At 32.9% G+C, this 19,522-nt stretch overlaps 1 protein-coding gene across 7 annotated transcripts in view; it reads right to left on the bottom strand.

Annotated features, from left to right (window-relative positions):
* The window catches only part of LOC127698935 (calpain-9-like), a 234,628-nt gene that overhangs the window by 57,335 nt on the left and 157,771 nt on the right, over nt 1-19,522 (bottom strand). For 6 of the 7 annotated variants that reach the window (XM_052202689.1, XM_052202691.1, XM_052202692.1 and 3 more), the window contains one exon: nt 15,079-17,780. In XM_052202689.1, coding sequence (XP_052058649.1) covers nt 17,754-17,780 — 27 coding nt within the window. In that variant the 3' untranslated portion in view covers nt 15,079-17,753. Of the gene's footprint in view, nt 1-12,502; nt 17,781-19,522 lie in introns of those variants that run through there. The other variant, XM_052202688.1, reaches the window with a different exon arrangement.

Here is a 19,522-nt window from a genome sequence, read left to right as displayed (position 1 = left end):
TATAGATCATTATAGACATTTAAACTGTGGGGTCACCAAAGGTTCTCAACGCCTAAATCAAATAATTCGAAAAACTAGTACAGGAATATACGGAAGCCGATAAGGGCCATTAAAAAAATATATTTTATGTCGTAATTTCGACATAACATGTCGTTATAACGACATCGCTATATATATAGAAGAATATGTATTATGATTGTTAGAGACTAAATGACACAGAAATTAACAACCATAGGTCATCATAATGCCCTCAATAATGAGCAAAGCCCCCGCATAGTCAGCTATAAAAGAGGGACGAAAGATACCAGAGGGAGAGTCCCCGAAATGACAGCTGTTTAACAATTTAATTCAAACGAGTAAAAATAACGGTTTTAATAATGTACAAACAAAGACCAAAAAACGAATATGTCACTCAGCAACAAATGACAACCACTGAATTACAGACTCCTGACCGCTATGTGATAATAACGACAACCTTATAGTTTAACTTTTCACTTTTTGAAGCGATAGGAATTTCAAAATGGTTGTCAGTAAAGACAAAGTTTGTAGCGTAAACAAATTCATCTTTTTTTTGAGAATAATGAACACTATATGCAATCAAGCTTAATTAAAGTTATTCACTTGCACCTCAGACTTGCACATACTAGAACTTTATTTATAGTCGAGTCAAATGAGACCCAGTTGAACAAGGGAGCAATTCAAGCTCCTTGGAGCCTCTAATTATGTTTGGCATGTACAGATTTGTGTAAATTATGAAGTCCTGCATTTCCATTGCAGGTTCTGAATAAGATAAATGTTAAGCTTTCCCAATAAAGACTATGTTAAGCTTTGGACTCATAGTGCTCAGACCCACGGATCTATGTACCTTCATTTGTACACACTTGAATCTTAATGTACTACTGAGGCTTGATGCAAATTATAACTGCATTGCTATTGTTGGTTCTTAATGAGATTCTTCAAGCGTCCTCCCCATTGAAGCCCTATTAAAACTTTGTACCCCAAGTTCTGTTAACCACTGTTCCCCAAACTTAAGGGGAGGGTTGTCCAAGCAAGTTGTGTACTTTATGTACAAAAATAAACGAAAAACAAATATGTTAAACATCAACAAACGACAACCACTGAATTAAAGACTTGGGACAGACACATGATACATAAAGAATGTGGCGGGGTTAAACATGTTAGCAGGATCCCAACCCTCCCCCTAAGTTTGTAGGAATAGTTGTCATGGGGAACAGTGGTTAAAAGAACTTGGGGTACAAAGTTTTAATAGGGCTTCAATGGGGAGGACGCTTGAAGAATCTCATTAAGAACCAACAACAGCAATGCAGTTATAATTTGCATCAAGCCTCAGTAGTACATTAAGATTCAAGTGTGTACAAATGAAGGTACATAGATCCGTGGGTCTGAGCACTATGAGTCCAAAGTTTAACATAGTCTTTATTGGGAAAGCTTAAAATTCATCTTATTCAGAACCTGCAATGGAAATACAGGACTTCATAATTTACACAAATCTGTACATGCCAAACATAGTTAGAGGCTCCAAGGAGCTTGAATTGCTCCCTTGTTCAACTGGGTCTCATTTGACTCGATTATAAATAAAGTTCTAGTATGTGAAAGTCTGAGGTGCAAGTGATTAACTTTAATTAAGCTTGATTGCATATAGTGTTCATTATTCTCAAAAAAAGAAGATGAATTTGTTTACGCTACAAACTTTGTCTTTACTGACGACCATTTTGAAATTCATATCGCTTCAAAAAGTGAAAAGTTAAACTATAAGGTTGTCATTAATATCACATAGCGGTCAGGAGTCTGTATTTCAGTGGTTGTCATTTGCTGCTGAGTTACATATTCGTTTTTCGGTCTTTGTTTGTACATTATTAAAACCGTTATTTTTACTCGTTTGAACTAAATTGTTAAACAGTTGACTTTTCGGGGACTCTCCCTCTCGTATCTTTCGTCCCTCTTTTATAGCTGACTATGCGGCGGCTTTTCTCATTATTGAGGGCATTATGATGACCTATAGTTGTTAATTTCTGTGTCATTTAGTCTCTTGGCAATCATAATACATATTCTTTTATATATATAGCGATGTCGTTATGACGACATAACTATGTCGTTATTTCGACATAGTGATGTCGTACTTACGACATGTTATGTCGAAATTACGACACAGCGATGTCGTTATAACGACATGTTATGTCGAAATTACGACATAGCGATGTCGTTATAACGACATGTTATGTCGAAATTACGACATAGTGATGGCGTTATTACGACATGGTATGTCGTAATTACGACATATTTTTTTTTTTTTAATGGCCCTTATCGGCTTCCGTAGGAATAACCTTTGTGTTTTGATTAATATTGAATACTTAAACGTTCTTTACTTGCGTTTTTGTTATGTTTTGATAAACAATTTTTATGATATCGCACGTTCTTTAAACATAAAAGTTAATTTTACTAGCTTTAAAAGATACAATGTATGTGTTGGCTATTATCTTTTATGGACGCCAAAGCGATTAACCCATTGCTGTTGTCTAATTTTTTCACTTAGTATCTCTTAACTTTAATCTTGTGTAAAATTTTATTTTAGAACGAATGCATGGTCAATTTTCAATAGTTGTGCAATTACAAAACAAAGACAAAATATACTTTCGTACTGTCTTTTTCGTAATTGCAAGATATTGGACACTCACAGTAAAAAGCTATTTGGACCAAGCCTTATGAAATTTGCATTTACTTCACGAAATACTAGTAGGTTAAATGTATAGTTTGGTGTATTTTGGAAACTGGAACTTTTCTGCTATCTACTATACTTGTGAAAAACCCTTGGTAGCAGAATGATTATGTACCGACTATTCTTCCTTTTCTGAGTGTGTGTGTTTTGATTTTTTTGTGAGGGGGGGGGGGGGGGGGGTTATTTCTACTCATGCACTTACATGAACATTACTTTTTTAATCTTAGTGTCGTTTTTCTTTTTTCTTTTCGTCCCTTATTTTGGGAATGTAAATCAATTAGTTTTTTTTCCCTCTTTTTTCTGAAACAAAGTCTTTTTTTTCCTTTCCAATTTTTTTTTTAGAATCAATTCATTTTTTTTTTAAACGACCCAACTTACACACACACACACAATAATTGACGGTAGTTTATATATCAACTTCGTCCTTTTTAAGACCGCAATGAAAATGTGCATATAATGTATGTATTATGCAGGAAATTAATTTTTTTAAATGTGGTCATAATTTGCTCGAAGCGGAAAAAAGCAACAGGATTGAATTTGAAATAATTATTATACAGAACGTTACTTTTTTCAATATAAACATTCAATTTTTTTTTTTTTTTTTTTTATTTACAACATTTTTGTCAAAGACCACATTGTGACTTCGAGATTAAGTACAACCATGAAAGCGCTTTTCTTTTTCTTTCTTCTGCTGTTAGTTTAACTCAGTTATTTTGTGTCATGAATTGGTATTGATGTCATCTCGTATGTTTTTAAATATGAAGAAAAGGGGATCCGGTTGTATGTCAATGAGACACAAACAAACGACAAAAAAATTAAAAAACGGGCAACATTCATTCTTCAACAATAAAATACGTTACAAGAAAATAAGTTTTGTAAGCAAAAGACCCAAATTCGTGAGATACAAAAATGATATATCGACGAGTACTGCAATTTAGTCTATGGTCAAAGAGACAAAAAGGATCACACACACGCGTAACAGTTTCCCCTTTACATAAAAGCATTATACAAACAGAAAAGTCTTTTAATTAATAGGATAAACATATAGATATATACATAAATAGAGGCAATTGAGTTGTGTAGTACTGGAATATCCAAGGCAAACTAACCATGAGTTCTCTGTATGACTGAATGATTCAAATGATGATCCATGTGAAAAATATCCATTAAAAAAAAGATGTTTTTTTTCATCGTCCGGAACTCTTTTCACAAACAAATCCCATGCATTGAATAAATGGTAGGTTACTCTTAAATGATCACAACGTGGGAGTATTTTTTCTCTTAAGATATTTTGTGAATTAACCCCACCGACTTAAAAGTTTTTACAATGAAAATCCAAATGTGTAAATTTATTTTTCGATTATTTCATGATATTAGCTCTGAACATTTATTATTCTCTAAAATGAAACTGTTGTGTGTGCTGATATAAAGAATATTTCAAACAAATTCCTTTAAAAGTTTTGTGAAAAGGGTTTCATTTAATGTATCGAAATGTGTAACAAGTGATTATCTAAATCCCCACTGGAAGGCCTCTGACAGACTATGTGAGCGTAAAATCATTGTTATCGATAGCCGATGACAAACAAGTTCAGTATTTTTAACAATAAAAGTACTACGGTTGTCCACACTGTTACGGTAATACCTCTATTTGAATTACAAACAAATACAATTTACCGATATTATGATACAAGTGAAGCGGACTAGGTATATATTACAGTAACACTTGAGTAAGCTGGTTTCTACAATCATCACTGCCATGACAACAACAAATGCTTGTGCAGGACAAATTATTTTCGTAGCAAACGCACGATTTGCTACAAATAGTTTTGCCTTTGCATGTGCAAACAAGGTCCTGTAAAGTCAGAGGATATTGGACATTTGAAATATACTGGAACTATGGAGCTATTCCCTATTTTTTATTCATATTCCAAAGGTGATCTAAGTTGTGATTTGTCGATATGAGCATTCATCCAGACATACACTTGAGAGTGAAACTCGAAGAATGTGTTGTTTGTATGATATGATGCCTCTGATGAGGTAGTCTCACCAAGGAAACATCCCTAGATAGCACCGACTTCACTCTGAGTTTATTGAGATCACCCTATACTGATTGAGCCTTGCCTCTAGGGTCATATAGATCAGCTGGATGAATTGTTTCCTACTGCAACATATATGTCAATATCAGAACCAGCTATAGATTTGATAAACGGTGACCTAGAGTTGTTAGCTTCTATGTCATTTGGTATCTGGTGGAGATTTGTCTCATTGACAATTATACCACATCCTATTTTTATATTTGAAACCTGTATGGTTTTTTTTTTATTGTTACAAATTTGATTATTTTTAAATTCAAGTGCATCCAAATTTTTTTAATTTTTCACCCAAAGAAAATTTGGTAATGGGAATAGCTTCGTCCATTGTTCAAAGCATATTGCCAGTAAGAAGTAAGTTTGCAGTTAAATACATAGAAGTGGATATTTTAATTCTTTTATACATCGAACCAATGAACTATATTCTTCGCTTTTGGCACTACTAAACTGTAGTATAATCTTGTAGAACATTAAAACAATTAATACTTAAATCTATTTAAACATTATTTATTGAATAATAATAACAATAATAAGAATAATAATAATGATTACAATAATAATAATTATCAAGCATATCGGAGAATTCAGCAACAAAACTAAAAGTCAATTAAAAGTTTAATAAATCTAACGTAACCGTAGACACAAATATTATTGTTACGTTTGTAAGTAATCGGTTCCTAACCTAACCCAACCTAACATTCCGGCAATTCGTGTCCAACGTAACAATAACTTTTTTTGTTATTGTTACTTTGAGTCGACAATGTTTTTGAACGATTTTATGCTAAAAAATGGTCTATTACAATGATAAAAGGGGACTACCTCTGAATCCGCCACTGGTTGTGAAATGCCAAAATAGAAATAGCAACTTAGTTCCTTCAAATGGAATTAGTCAATCCGAGGTTCTATATTATTTTTTCACATTTAAGACCAGATTTAACGATTTTATAACAAATTGAAATTATACCCTTTATGGTGAAAATGATGGTTTTAAATTTTGTGCTCTAAATTGAATGTTGCCATATAACGCGGGTAGTAAATGAAGTTTTAATTATGTATGTTTTCTTATTCGCGGCCTCAAACGCAAATAAAGTATTTATGAACAAAAACGTAAACACATATCTATGGGAAACAGCTCGCCTAGACGAGTGCAGCAAAGTTTCGAACAAAACAAAGGATGGGCCAAAAATGGACATATATTGGTTTATATCAAACACCAAGATTTTTGGTAACTGACAACCTTTCTTCTAAATTTTCTTTTACATAACCATCTTTTGCACGATCACTTTTCCATCTAACGGTTTTTTTTTATGCAGTATAGCTGCCGTAGCCCCACCAGATCTCAAACTATGAAGACCAAATTTAATTTTGTCCAAACCTTACTTATGAAGAGCGGACAATAAAATGTCTCTGGCGGAAGTATAAGATATTTTTCCTGATTTACGAAGTACATAACTGTTATAACTTTTACAATAGCTTAAACCTCGGAATATATATTCCGTTCTACTGGAAGAAATATTTGCCAAACTTAAATACCTGTGTAACATATTGACTGGACAAGTGATGTTGTTAGTCTTAGAAATAAGAACATTGTTACCGTCTCTGTACACATCTGTTTTACTCTTTTCGAGAAAAAGTTTCACATATATATAAGAATCATAAAAAGTTATATTAGTCCTTTTCAAATTTGACAATTCTGAAAAACGTAAAAAAACAGAAATTGACAATAAGTACATACATGCTATTCTCAAATCTTTCAAAGTAGACTTTTCATTACCATATAACAATACAATATGTTTCAAAATTTCCGGAGTAATGGGCTCTTTTTTGTTAAGAGTATGACCTGTTAATCTTAAAGCACCTTCTTTGACAGATATAACTAAATCTGATTTACACGGATCAGGTAACCCTGCGAACCGGTGAGCCCAACTAAAAGCGTAAAACATATCTTTTATCTTGCTTTGTGACTTAGCAGATTCAGTTAAATGTTCAAAACTTTGCTCTGGGTACTGTATTTTTGGTCATAAACAAGCTTCCGTCCAAATTTCATAAAATTCCATGAAGGTTTGACAAAGTTATTGATGTCTAAAAAAACTTAAACCACAGACTGAACCTAAATGTTGACGCCGCCGGCGCCGACAGTATAAGCACCGCAAGCAAAATTACTTGCATCTGAATACACCATTACAGTAGATTTGCTATAAAAATTAAGCTTTTAACATTAACTCTCTTAATGTTATCAAGCCAAAACAATAACTCCTCCTTAACTTGGACTGGTATTTCCATATTCAATACCCCTATTTTCAATGCACATGTAACTATATCATGTTTTATATATAGAAATATTGCCAATTACAGGAGACATAGATATGATTTTTCCTGCTACCTCGGCTAATCGTCTGGCTGACAATGTGTTAAAACTAAACAAAGTGTCCGACAAGGCACATATCAAATCATTAATACGTCTGTCAGGTATAGTAACACACAATTCAAGTGAATTCCAAATGATTCCGAGCCATTGTAGCTCCTGAATAGGAGTGAAAATAGATTTTTTTCTCGTTTTAGAAAACCGGCTGACAAAAGGCTTTCTCTAACGAATAGAGTATCTTTATTACATTCTTCAAAAGAAGAGGCCATGCCAAAACCATCGTTCTATCTTTGTAGAATTTCTTCTCCAGTATCTAACCAACTCAGGTAAACATTTTGAAAAATAAAAGGAGCTGTTAATAAACCAAAATGGTAAGACAGTAAAACAGAAATACTGTTTGTTTCCAGGAAAACCCTAAAAAGTGTGCTGTTGGGGATAAATGTCAAAATGATGATATCCCGCCTTTAAATCAAATTTATAATGCGAGTAATGATTAGCAAAATATTGAATTTCCAATTTTTCAGTCTTCAAATTTGAACTTGTCTTTCCTGACACTTTGATTCAAAATACTGAGATCTAATAATAAATATTAACCTCGGTTTCGAAGAGAATTTAGCGCTACGCTCAAAGGATTCACGATGAAAAAAAGGGACTAACTTAGCACACCCAGTATCATGCAGTATTCAATAAATCAGAAATAGCTTCATCAACAAATTTCTCATTCATAAAGGCAGGTTTGTTGTTTTAGTGCATCTGTTTAGGTGTTTCTAAAAACGGAATAATGTAACCGCCTTATATAGTGTTAATGACAAAATCGCATGCGCCAATATTTTACCAAAACTCGATATGTGTATTTAAACTCCCCTTTACACCGTGACAAGTGCTTTTCTGTTCTGCATTTTCAAAAAAATTGACCTGTTCAAGGAAAATAGAATAGTCATTACTGTTTTCAATACCCCATTCAGAAAAATATGATTCACAATCTAAATACTTAATAAATACCGGATTAAGATAGTTGGGCGCCTTGTCCTTGCGCGTTGTGCTGATCCTGTTAAGTGGGACCGTTCTTGCGGTAATGTCCATGCAAACTGTTTACACTGGGGACAAATGTCGTACTGGGCCGGCTCACGCCGCACGTAGCCTACACGAAAGGGCTGTGGAAGTTGAGAATAACGACTGTAAGGCTGAGAATAAGCAGGATTCGACACTGTTTGAACTTTCGGCTGGTCTAGCATTTTGGGGGTATCGGGTACGTTCGCACACTACACGTTCGCACCCTATTTTTATTCAAATACCGATTGAATTATTAGATTTTTTTTTGATGTATAGACTGTATGGACCATCAGACAAACCAGTTGACCATTTTCCGCCACAGTAGACTTTAAACTTTGATTACAATTGTGACTATTATTTGAATTTGATACAATAATTCTTAAATACATTGTAAACTGTTTATATTAGTGCATATTAGATAGTATTGGTGTGTGAATGGTGTATAATGTAATGTTTCAGGGTTGTTTTTTTTTTAAATATTTAGTGCTCTTTTTTGAATTTTATAAAGTAGTTTTTTAAATGAAATAGTTCATGATTTGAATGATTGTGTACGGTCAAAGTGCATGAGGTAGGAAACATGTTTACGTTTTTAGAATGTCACTTTTCTTTGAAACAATAAAAAACCTTATTTATAGCAATACGATATCTAAAACAGGTTTAAATAAAATGCTCCGCTGGGCGCAGCTTGATACGACCGCAGAGGTCGAATCCTGAACAGTTGGGGCAAGTATGGACACAACATTCAAGCTTGACACAGCACAGGTTTCTGACACAGAATGAAAGTGGTCTAAGAACTTAAAAAATTTTAATTAACCTATTCAAACCAAATCATTATTATTTGCTTTTATATATAAATCAGAAATAACCAATTTTAAATGGAAAATTTTAAAGAAAAAAAAATCCCCCCCCAAATTTTTTGAACCCCCTTATGATTCATCACCCCCAAACTCAATCCCAGCCTTCCCTTTGTGGTATGGTACCTGCAGTACAATTTCAGAGAGATCCATACACTTGAACACAAGTTATTGTCTGGAAACTAGAAAAATGCTTGTTTTTTTGCCCCTTTTTGGCCCCAAATTCCTAAACGTTTAGGGCAATTACCCCCAAACTCAAACCCAGCTTTCCCTTTGTGATATGGAACCTTGTAGTACAATTTCATAAAGATCCATACACTTACACACAAGTTATTGTCCTGAAACTAGAAAAATCCTTGTTTTTTGCCCCTTTTTTGGCCCCTAATTCCTAAAATTTTGAAGCAATTACCCCCAAAATCAATCCCAGCCTACCCTTTGTGGTATGGTACCTTGCAGTACAATTTCAAAGAGATCCATACACTTGAACACAAGTTATTGTCTGGAAACTAGAAAAATGCTAATTTTTTGGCCCATTTTTGGCCCCTTGTTCCTAAAAGTTTTGGGCAATTACCCCCAAACTCAATTCCAGCTTTCCCTTTGTGATATGGAACCTTGTAGTACAATTTCAGAAAGATCCATACACTTTCACACAAGTTATTGTCATGAAACTAGAAAAATGCTTGTTTTTTGCCCCTTTTTTGGCCCCTAATTCCTAGAATTTTGAGGCAATTACCCCCAAAATCAATCCCAGCATTCCCTGTGTGATATAGAACCTTGTGGTACAATGTCAGAGAGATCCATACACTAACACACAAGTTATGTCTGGAAGTTACAAAAATGCTTATTTTTGACCCCCAATTCCTTAACTGTTGGTACCATAACCCCCAAAATCAATCCCAACCTTCCTTTTGTGGTATTGAACCTTATGATTAAATTTTATAGAGATCCATTCACTTAAACTAAAGTTAGAGTGCGAAAACCAATGTGTCTTCGGACGACGACGACGACGACCTTTTGCGGTCGTATAAAAATTATTTAACACAAAACCAATAAAAAGGGTTCGAATATTAATTAATAATTTGTCAAAATGTAGTTTTTATCATGCTTTTTTCCAAAATATAATAAAAAGTATGGGTCACCGGACTTTTTTTCACGCTACAGGTGGTGCAAAATTGTCAGATTTTGTATAGATTATGCATGGAAAATCCAATTTTGTGTGATAAAAAGAAAACTACACAATAGAAATTTTAAGACAAAATGTGAGAATATAGCTCTTATAACATGCTTTCCGATAAGAAAAAGAAAAAAATGGGGTCACCGGACGTTTTCTTGCTACATATTAAAATAGGTAAATTCACAACACTTTCTATTATAAAAATTACTTTATCTGAGTTATCTCCCTTACTATTTGAGTTATCTCCCCTTATGTGGCAAAATTGAAAAAAAATGAATCAAACACAAATGTTGTTTTTTTTAGAAAAAACAGCCGTAGATATGATAAAACACATAATTTTCTATATTAACATGGAAAGTCTTACACATGAATTGCATACTACTCTCAAAATTTGCACATTTCATTAAAGATCTAGACCAATTGTCATCTGCTACTTCAAAATCCAAGATGGAGGAAGACACCCCAGCCACCTTAAAAGTAATAACTTTATAAAATAAAAAAAATGGGGCCCAATATCCAAAATAGTTGTACAAGGTTAGAACCCCCAAAAATTGAAGACTTTAAATTAATCCCATTGAAATTGGTTAAAAGATTTGTATTTATTTTCAATTGAAGATTTCTTGCTATTGCGAAATACTGTGCTGTTGCACAATACTTAGTTAATCTGTTATATATAATAATTAACACACCCTGTTTGGTGTTTATCTCCAGCCATATCAGTATTTGTTGCTTTTATATATAAATCAGAAATAATATATGGAAAAATGGAAAAAATTTTGGAAAAAAAATACCCCAAAAAAAATTTTTTTGGAAAAAATTTGATATTTTGAAAAATCTTGAAGAAAAAAGTATGAACCTCCCCCCAAAAAAATAATTGAAAAAAAAACCCTCACTAAAAAATTAAAATGCTCCGCTGGGGCGCAGCTTGATAAGACCGCAGAGGTCAAACCCTGAACAGTTGGGGCAAGTATGGACACAACATTCAAGCTTGATACAGCACTGAATTTGGATTGTAGTTAAATATTTGACACAACATAGGTTTCTCACACAGAATGAAAGTGGTCTAAGAACTTAAAAATGTTTAATTTACCTATTCAAACCATATCATTATTATTTGCTTTTATATATAAATCAGAAATAACCAATTTAAAATGGAAAATTTTAAAGAAAAAAAGGAAAAAAAAATCCCCCCCCTATTTTTTGAACCCCCTTATGATTCATCACCCCCAAACTCAATCCCAGCTTTCCCTTTGTGGTATGGTACCTTGCAGTACAATTTCAAAGAGATCCATACACTTGAACACAAGTTATTGTCTGGAAACTAGAAAAATGCTTGTTTTTTTGCCCCTTTTTGGCCCCAAATTCCTAAACGTTTAGGGCAATTACCCCCAAACTCAAACCCAGCTTTCCCTTTGTGATATGGAACCTTGCAGTACAATTTCATAAAGATCCATACACTTACACACAAGTTATTGTCCTGAAACTAGAAAAATCCTTGTTTTTTGCCCCTTTTTGGCCCCTAATTCCTAAAATTTTGAGGGAATTACCCTCGAAATCAATCCCAGCCTTCCCTTTGTGGTATTGTACTTGTAGTACAATTTCAGAGAGATCCATACATTTGAACACAAGTTATTGTCTGGAAACTAGAAAAATGCTTATTTTTGGCCCCTTTTTGGCCCCTTATTCCTAAACATTGTGGGCAATTACCCCCAAACTCAATTCCAGCTTTCCCTTTGTGATATGGAACCTTGTAGTACAATTTCACAAAGATCCATACACTTACACACAAGTTATTGTCATGAAACTAGAAAAATGCTTGTTTTTTGCCCCTTTTTGGCCCCTAATTCCTAAAATTTGGAGGCAATTACCCCCGAAATCAATCCAAGCATTCCCTTTGTGATATGGAACCTTGTGATACAATGTCAGAGAGATCCATACACTTACACACAAGTTATTGTCATGAAACTAGAAAAATGCTTGTTTTTTGTCCCTTTTTGGCCCCTAATTCCTAAAATTTGGAGGCAATTACCCCTAAAATCAATCCCAGCATTCCCTTTGTGATATGGAACCTTGTGGTACAATGTCAGAGAGATCCATACACTTACACACAAGTTATGTCTGGAAGTTACAAAAATGCTTATTTTTGGCCCCTTTTTGGCCCCTAATTCCTTAACTGTGGGTACCATAACCCCCAAAATCAATCCCCACCTTCCTTTTGTAGTATTGAACATTATGGTAAAATTTCATTGAGATCCATTCACTTAAACTAAAGTTAGAGTGCGAAAACTAATGTGTCTTCGGACGACGACGCCAACGTCATACCAATATACGACCACAAAAATTTTTTTGCGGTCGTATAAAAAAAATGTGCAAACAATTTGAAATTTCAAAAATTTTGAAGAAAAAAAATATGAACCCCGAAAAAAAAAATTGAAAACAAAATCCTCCCTCCAAACTTTTTGAAACCCCCCCCGAAATTTTTTTTTGAAATTTTGAAGATTATTTTCTTTTCATGGAATATGTACTATTTCAAAAATTCCATAAACTTTAACACAAGTTATTGTCCGGAAACTAGAATAAAATGCTTCACTGAGCGCAGCCTGATACGACTGCAGAGGTCGAACCCTGAACAGTTGGGGCAAATTTTGATATAATATTCAAGCTTGATATTGTCCTGAAACCAAATGTGTCTTCGGATGCCGACGATAGCAATATACGAACTCAAATTTAAAACGTTACACACCCGAGTAGGATTATCGGGCTGTTGGAAGGATGCCCTCCAAATCAGAAGCAAGTAGACATTTGTTACATGTATATGCCTAAACACTCATGGATTCAATCACAGATTCTAACAACTTTTGGTACAATAGCTAGAAGTGATTCTGTTGAGAACGATCTCTACAAACGTCAATTAATTTCAAAGGGCACATTCTAAAAGCTGGTTTATCAGAACTGATAAGATTCTAAGACAATATTACCTTCCGTGTGCCTCGTAGGTTTTGCTTAAACCAAATTCAAAATATCAATGGAAAATAAAAGTTAACAAGTCAGTGCATTCCTTCTGGTTCAGCAACATGTCTACCGAAGTGAAATTGAAATTTCTTAAATGTCGAAAATTGTAAGGTTGGTGTTATCTACTCTACATAGAATAATTCTGTATTATATGTCTCTGATATTAGTAAAAACATAAAATATTGTGAGAAGCTCACATGATGAGCTGGTTCGAGATACAGCTTACTTTAGTATGAAGGTACTTTATATATTTGATAAAACATGTGAATTTAAAGTCTGCAAAAAGTACATGTTTGCGTTTAATATTCAATACACATTCATGATTGACATCTTTTTACAGACGATACGAAAAAATTGTGGAATGTACTTAAGGGTGCAATTGAGATAGTATGCTTAGCCAAAGAAAATATTAAATTTTTGTTTGTGATTTGTTGTTTTATGTCTTTGATGTGTGCTGACCAATTAAGTTAATATCTGACGAACTATTGTAATCAATAATGACATATAATAGAATACATGGGGAACAATTTCAATACAGTTACAAGTTTCCCAAAATCAAACACATTCTAATGAGAACTACCCATTATGTTAGAAATTTTATTAAAGAAAGACTTCTTGTTTTCATAAAATCGCCAAAAATGTTTGAGAAAGTAATTGATGTTAAAACACTCAAGCCACACTGAACCTAAATATTAACAATATGGACGACAGAATGCAGTATTTCTATGTCTCATTTTGGCAACAAAATGTCACAGGTTTGACAAAGCCTACATGTTGTAATTATGTTTCACTCCGAATGATATCTTTTACAACAGTGTCACATGTGACTTTGACCTTTGAACCCAAAATCAGTAGGCTTCTTTTTTTCCCATATACCTTAAATTTGTGTATAAGTTTCATTCTAATCAAGCAAGTGAAACTTATGTTACCATCCAGAAAGCACTGTTCCTTTTTTTAATTATTTTTAGTAACAAAGACTTTGACCTTGAACCTCAAAATCAATCAGCTTCTTTCCCTCCCCTACAAATGTATATATTTTATCTGTATGTTTCATTCTCATCAAGTATTTTTATTTTTAGTAACCAAGACCTTAACCTTTGACCCCAAAACATTAGTCTTATTCACCTCCCCTATATCTTTCATCTGTAAAAGTCTCATTCTAATCAAGCAAGGTAAATTTTGATTACCATCCCTAAATCATTGATAATTTTTTCTATTTTTAGGAACAGTGACCTTAACATTTGACCCCAAAATCAATAGACTTCTTTCCCTTCCTTGTATCTTTCATCTGTATAAGTTTCATCCAAATCAAGCAAGGGATACTTAAGCCATCCTCCAGAAAGACAGACAGATACAGGAGGACAATTACTATATGCTCCTGAAAATAATTTCGAGATCATAAGTAGACTTCAGAACAACCAGACTTTAAGAGAATGATGACAAATTAAAATATTTTACCCAAAACACTGAATGATATCATTATGTTAATTGCACTGTATTCACTATCAGAATATGAATCCTAACTACACTGCATTCACTATTAGACAATAAATCAACATTATCCTAACACAAGCCGTTATATCAAAATCATTCATATTCTTGCCTGCAATAATAGTCATTTGAATAAAACATATCATTTTGATTAATTATAGATTCAATTTTGACAAAAACAAATGAACTTTCATTGGAAGTGATGAAAATTTTAAGTTGATGAACAAACAAATGAAGAATCACCATTTCATGACTATAACTCGCACTGGCCTTCATGTTATCTTTGCAAGAACAATAAAGAATCAAGAGCACATTGTTTTATTTGGTTAAAAATGTTAATAACTTATTAGTAAGTGCCTTGAAAAACTATAATATCTATAATGTAATAACATATACCTGGCCAACATGAAAAAATAGATAAAAGAAGCACCATAAAAATGCTTATAATAGAAAGTGAACCATGGTTACAAGTGTAAACAGATTTAACAAAAGCATGTATTGCACTTAACTAATAAACCATTGTTTTATATATATATATATATTTAATGGAATTATCAATACCATAAAGAAAAGAAAAAAATGAAATTATACTGCTAAATTTAAACACACAATTATATTTGAATATCAAAAATATAGTGTTTTCTTAAATCATTTCTAAGATGCTCTGCATATTGAAAAGTCTGCATTATAAACTGGTTCCATGAATCTACATTGTTCAGGCAAGATAGACTGGATTCATTAATATACATTGTTCAGGCAAGATACACAAGTTCCACCAATCTTTGAATCGTTTCGATTACCCAGTCAACAACAAATAATTACAAGTTATTGACATTCACTGAACAGAACTGATTTTTTTTCTTACTTACTTTTAATAAATTAAAATAAAACTTAAGCGCCAAGTAACCTGTTTCCCCCACTTTGTGTTGTGTACCATCTACAAACACTGTAATTATGGACTATGATGACAAAAGTTTGCTCTTAGAAGTTATTGCCTAAATTATTTTGACCAGGAAAATATCAATATATTAAAAAAAAAATATATGAAAATACAGTGGCAACCTCAATGAACAACTGAATGTTAAACCATGCATTACTGCTTCAACATATTAATGTGTATGATATTTCAATCACCATATTTTAAGGTGTTAATAATTTTACACTATCATCCTGATCCTGATGAAAATATTGAAATATGAAAATGTAAAGAAACAGAGGCATCTAGTGTTCTTTGTGAACTCCAAAAGTAGTCAATTTTATGGTGTTCTAATTTCCATATGTTTGTTATACCTATCAAATTCTCCAAGTAAAAACAGTACCTTGAGAAAATGCATCAAAAGAATAATATATATATATATATATCACAATGTTATGAAAAAAAAATGTAAATGCAGATCTTTAAATGTACATACTGGGCCAAAAATATTGTGAAAATAAAATAGTTAAAAAATTTACATGTTTGCAGGCTAACAGTTAGATCTGAATGTTACATCAATCTCATAAATAATAATTTTCAATAACAAGCACAGATGATATTACAAGATGCCACTGCATAATACATAGCAACAATCCCACAGACTATATAAATATTTCAAAATAATAACGAATATAATAACATCTATTAATTATAAAATTCTAATAACTATTATCAGACTCAGTATATTGTATATGATTTAGATTACACAAAACACTACAAAAGCTATTTGTAAACATGTAAAAATATACATAAGAATAAACAACCCAAAAGGGTTTTCAAGATGACAATAAACAGATAAAAATAACTGAGGTAATATTCCAGTGAAGGGTTGTGGAAATGGTTTTAAAATCTCATTCTGCATACCTTATACATGTATTACATAGGCAATGCTGGGCATTTAGTTAAACAACAATTGCCTGTTTTTAAGCAGATACACTGCTCTTTATCAAGATTTGTTCATAAAAATATTATGATTATTTTGTTCTTAACTGTTGGTCTTTTATTGTTTCATACTTTATATATCTTATTTTTCATTCTTATGTTAATTTGACTTTCAAAAATTCTTTAGTCTCTTAACTTTAAAATACTAGTCATCAATGTTAGCAGTGGTCAATCACCCTTGGCCTTTGTTTAGCCTTGACAAGAGACAATATTTTGGGCAACTTGCTTTCAAACATTTTTGAATGGAAGTTTATTTTAATCTTATTTTGATTAAATCTTTGGACACAACTTCAAATTCTAAAGTCAGCCTTACTAATGGTGAATCAATATTCAAAACATATTAAATCATTCCACACCCTTGAAGTTACAGGCAAGATATTTCTAAAAGCATAATAGCTGATATAGAGTAAATATAAGAAACTATGATTAATTCCTCATAGATATCAGTCTTAATATTTTGTATGCCACATGCAATCAGAGGTTCATTTTAGTCTGTATAACTAATTAAAGATAAAGTCTGAGATAAGTTTTGGATTAATCCTGTTCAAAACTTTAGGAGTCATAATGTAAAATTACTGTATAATAACAAATATTTTTTTATATTGATCAGAAATTTTAAATGACTTCCAAACATAATTTCCTCTATAGAATAATTTAATTCAATCTTTGGCTGTTACTGACTTTGCTTGTCTAATCTTAGTTATATACCAGGTACTTAAAAAGAACCTAATATCCTATCAAAAGACTACTGGCTTCAAATAATAATAAGAGCTCATTATTTGGTGTTCCTCTGATTGGTTTAAATTGCCTCTGTGGTTTTTAAGAAGATGGTTGTTGTTAAAATGACTGGTGACAAAGGATGCAAAATCAAGACTAAAGGTAAGTCTTGAAATTCAAAAATGTAACAAAAAAAACCCAATACTAAATGCAAAGTTTTGCTAGATTAAATGAAGTATATAATGTTTAATCACTGCTTTGAAGAGTATTGCTAATGATGGAGACAGACAGAAAACAGTTACATCACAGGAACAAACACAACTGAAGGTCCTTTGTTACACTTTATGAGTACATAGTAGTTGCAACAAACTGAAAAAAGAAATGAAACTGCATTTTAATGTAACATATGATGACATATTCAATAAAACAAGAGAGGACACCCAGAAATATCTTACCTGCTTTATTGGTTATGACTGAATTATATGTTGAAACAAGAGTCCAGAAACAGTCATATTTGCAAGTCAAGACCTACTCTGAAAGGCCCATGACTGAAATAGTATCTTGAATTATGGTCATGAAAAAAAATGGTACCGACAACATTTCAGTCTGTTTTTTAATCACCATTTTGCACTAATTTTTGTTTACAATGCTTTTCCGGCAATAAAACTGACACTCTGGTACATGTATTGTATGATAATAGGAAGGGCCCTCTTATTACCAATTTAATGCCCAGGGAAACATTGACTTATGATCACTAATCACTATTTATAGGTGTTCACACCTAACAGGAGAATGCAGTGATCAAAATCAGACTTAATATTATAAAGAAATTCTATTCCATTACAAGTGATTTCATTATTTAACAACTTTCAGCAAAGACGACTTTTATGATCTATATATTAAAACTATAACTCAATTATTTGTCTTTGAGCCAAACTTGTGCTTTATTAACTATGTAATATAAAAATAAGAAGATGTGGTATGATAGCAAATGAGATAAATCTCCAAATGACATACAAGATTACAACTATAGGTCACCTTCAACAATGAGCAAAACCCATACCGCATAGTTAGCTATATGAGGCCCCAAAATGACAAATGTAAAACATTTCAAATGAGAAAATTAACGGCCTGATTTATGTAAAAAACAATCAACGAAAAACAAATATGATATACAGAACTAACGACAACCACTGAATTACAGACTCCTGACTTGGGACAGGCACATACAGAATGTGGCTGAGTTAAACTAGTTTATTGGCGCCAAACTCTCCCCCTAACCTGGGACAGTGGTGTACCAGTACAACATCAGGGAGCTACCATTTGATTTTTATGGGGGGCTAGGATGAAAAATTTTGTCCCGAATTTTTTTTAGTTGTAATCTCTGTCCTGCCTTTTTATTTTTCACTCTATTCGTTCCTGCCCGTTTTTTTATTAGTTTATCCTGACTTTTTTTACATAAATTGTCATCCTGCCTTTTTATTTGGTCAAGTTACTCATCCTGCCTTTTTTTACTCAAAACTCCTGTCCTGCCTTTTTTTCAAATTTCATCCTAGCCTACCCCCCCCCCCCCCCCCCCCCCCCCCCCCCCCCCCCCCCCCCCCCCCCCCCCCTTAAAAATCAAATGGTAGCTCCCTGAGAACAAACTGTAAAAATATCAGTTGAAACGGACATACATCCACTTCTTTTGAACTTTGGTGGATAGTTGTCTCATTGGCAATCATACCACATCTTATTTTTATATTAACTCATCAGATCAATACAAAGCAGACAAACATCTAACAAAAACACAGACTAGACATTGAAGGGTAATTATACATATACATCCCCACAAGGCAGTCATGTTTGTTGACAAATCAAAATCTCAGATATCTTTATTAACACAACAAGCATGTACACCTTACAACCATTCCATACAACAAATATAGTAGACCTATTGCTTATAGTATCTGAGATATGGACTTGGACCACGAAAACTTCACCTTGTTCACTGATCCATGAAATGAGGTCAAGGTCAAGTGAATACTGTTTTACAGACATGAGGACCTTGCAAGGTACACACATACCACATGTAGTTATCCTATTACTCATAATAGGAGAGAAATTAACAT

This window comes from Mytilus californianus, unplaced genomic scaffold (genome assembly GCF_021869535.1).
Source record: "Mytilus californianus isolate M0D057914Y unplaced genomic scaffold, xbMytCali1.0.p SCAF_4, whole genome shotgun sequence".
NCBI classification, from domain to species: Eukaryota; Metazoa; Mollusca; class Bivalvia; order Mytilida; family Mytilidae; genus Mytilus; species Mytilus californianus.
The sequence above is the reverse complement of the archived record's forward strand: the minus strand, read 5'-3'. Positions and strand labels throughout refer to the sequence as shown.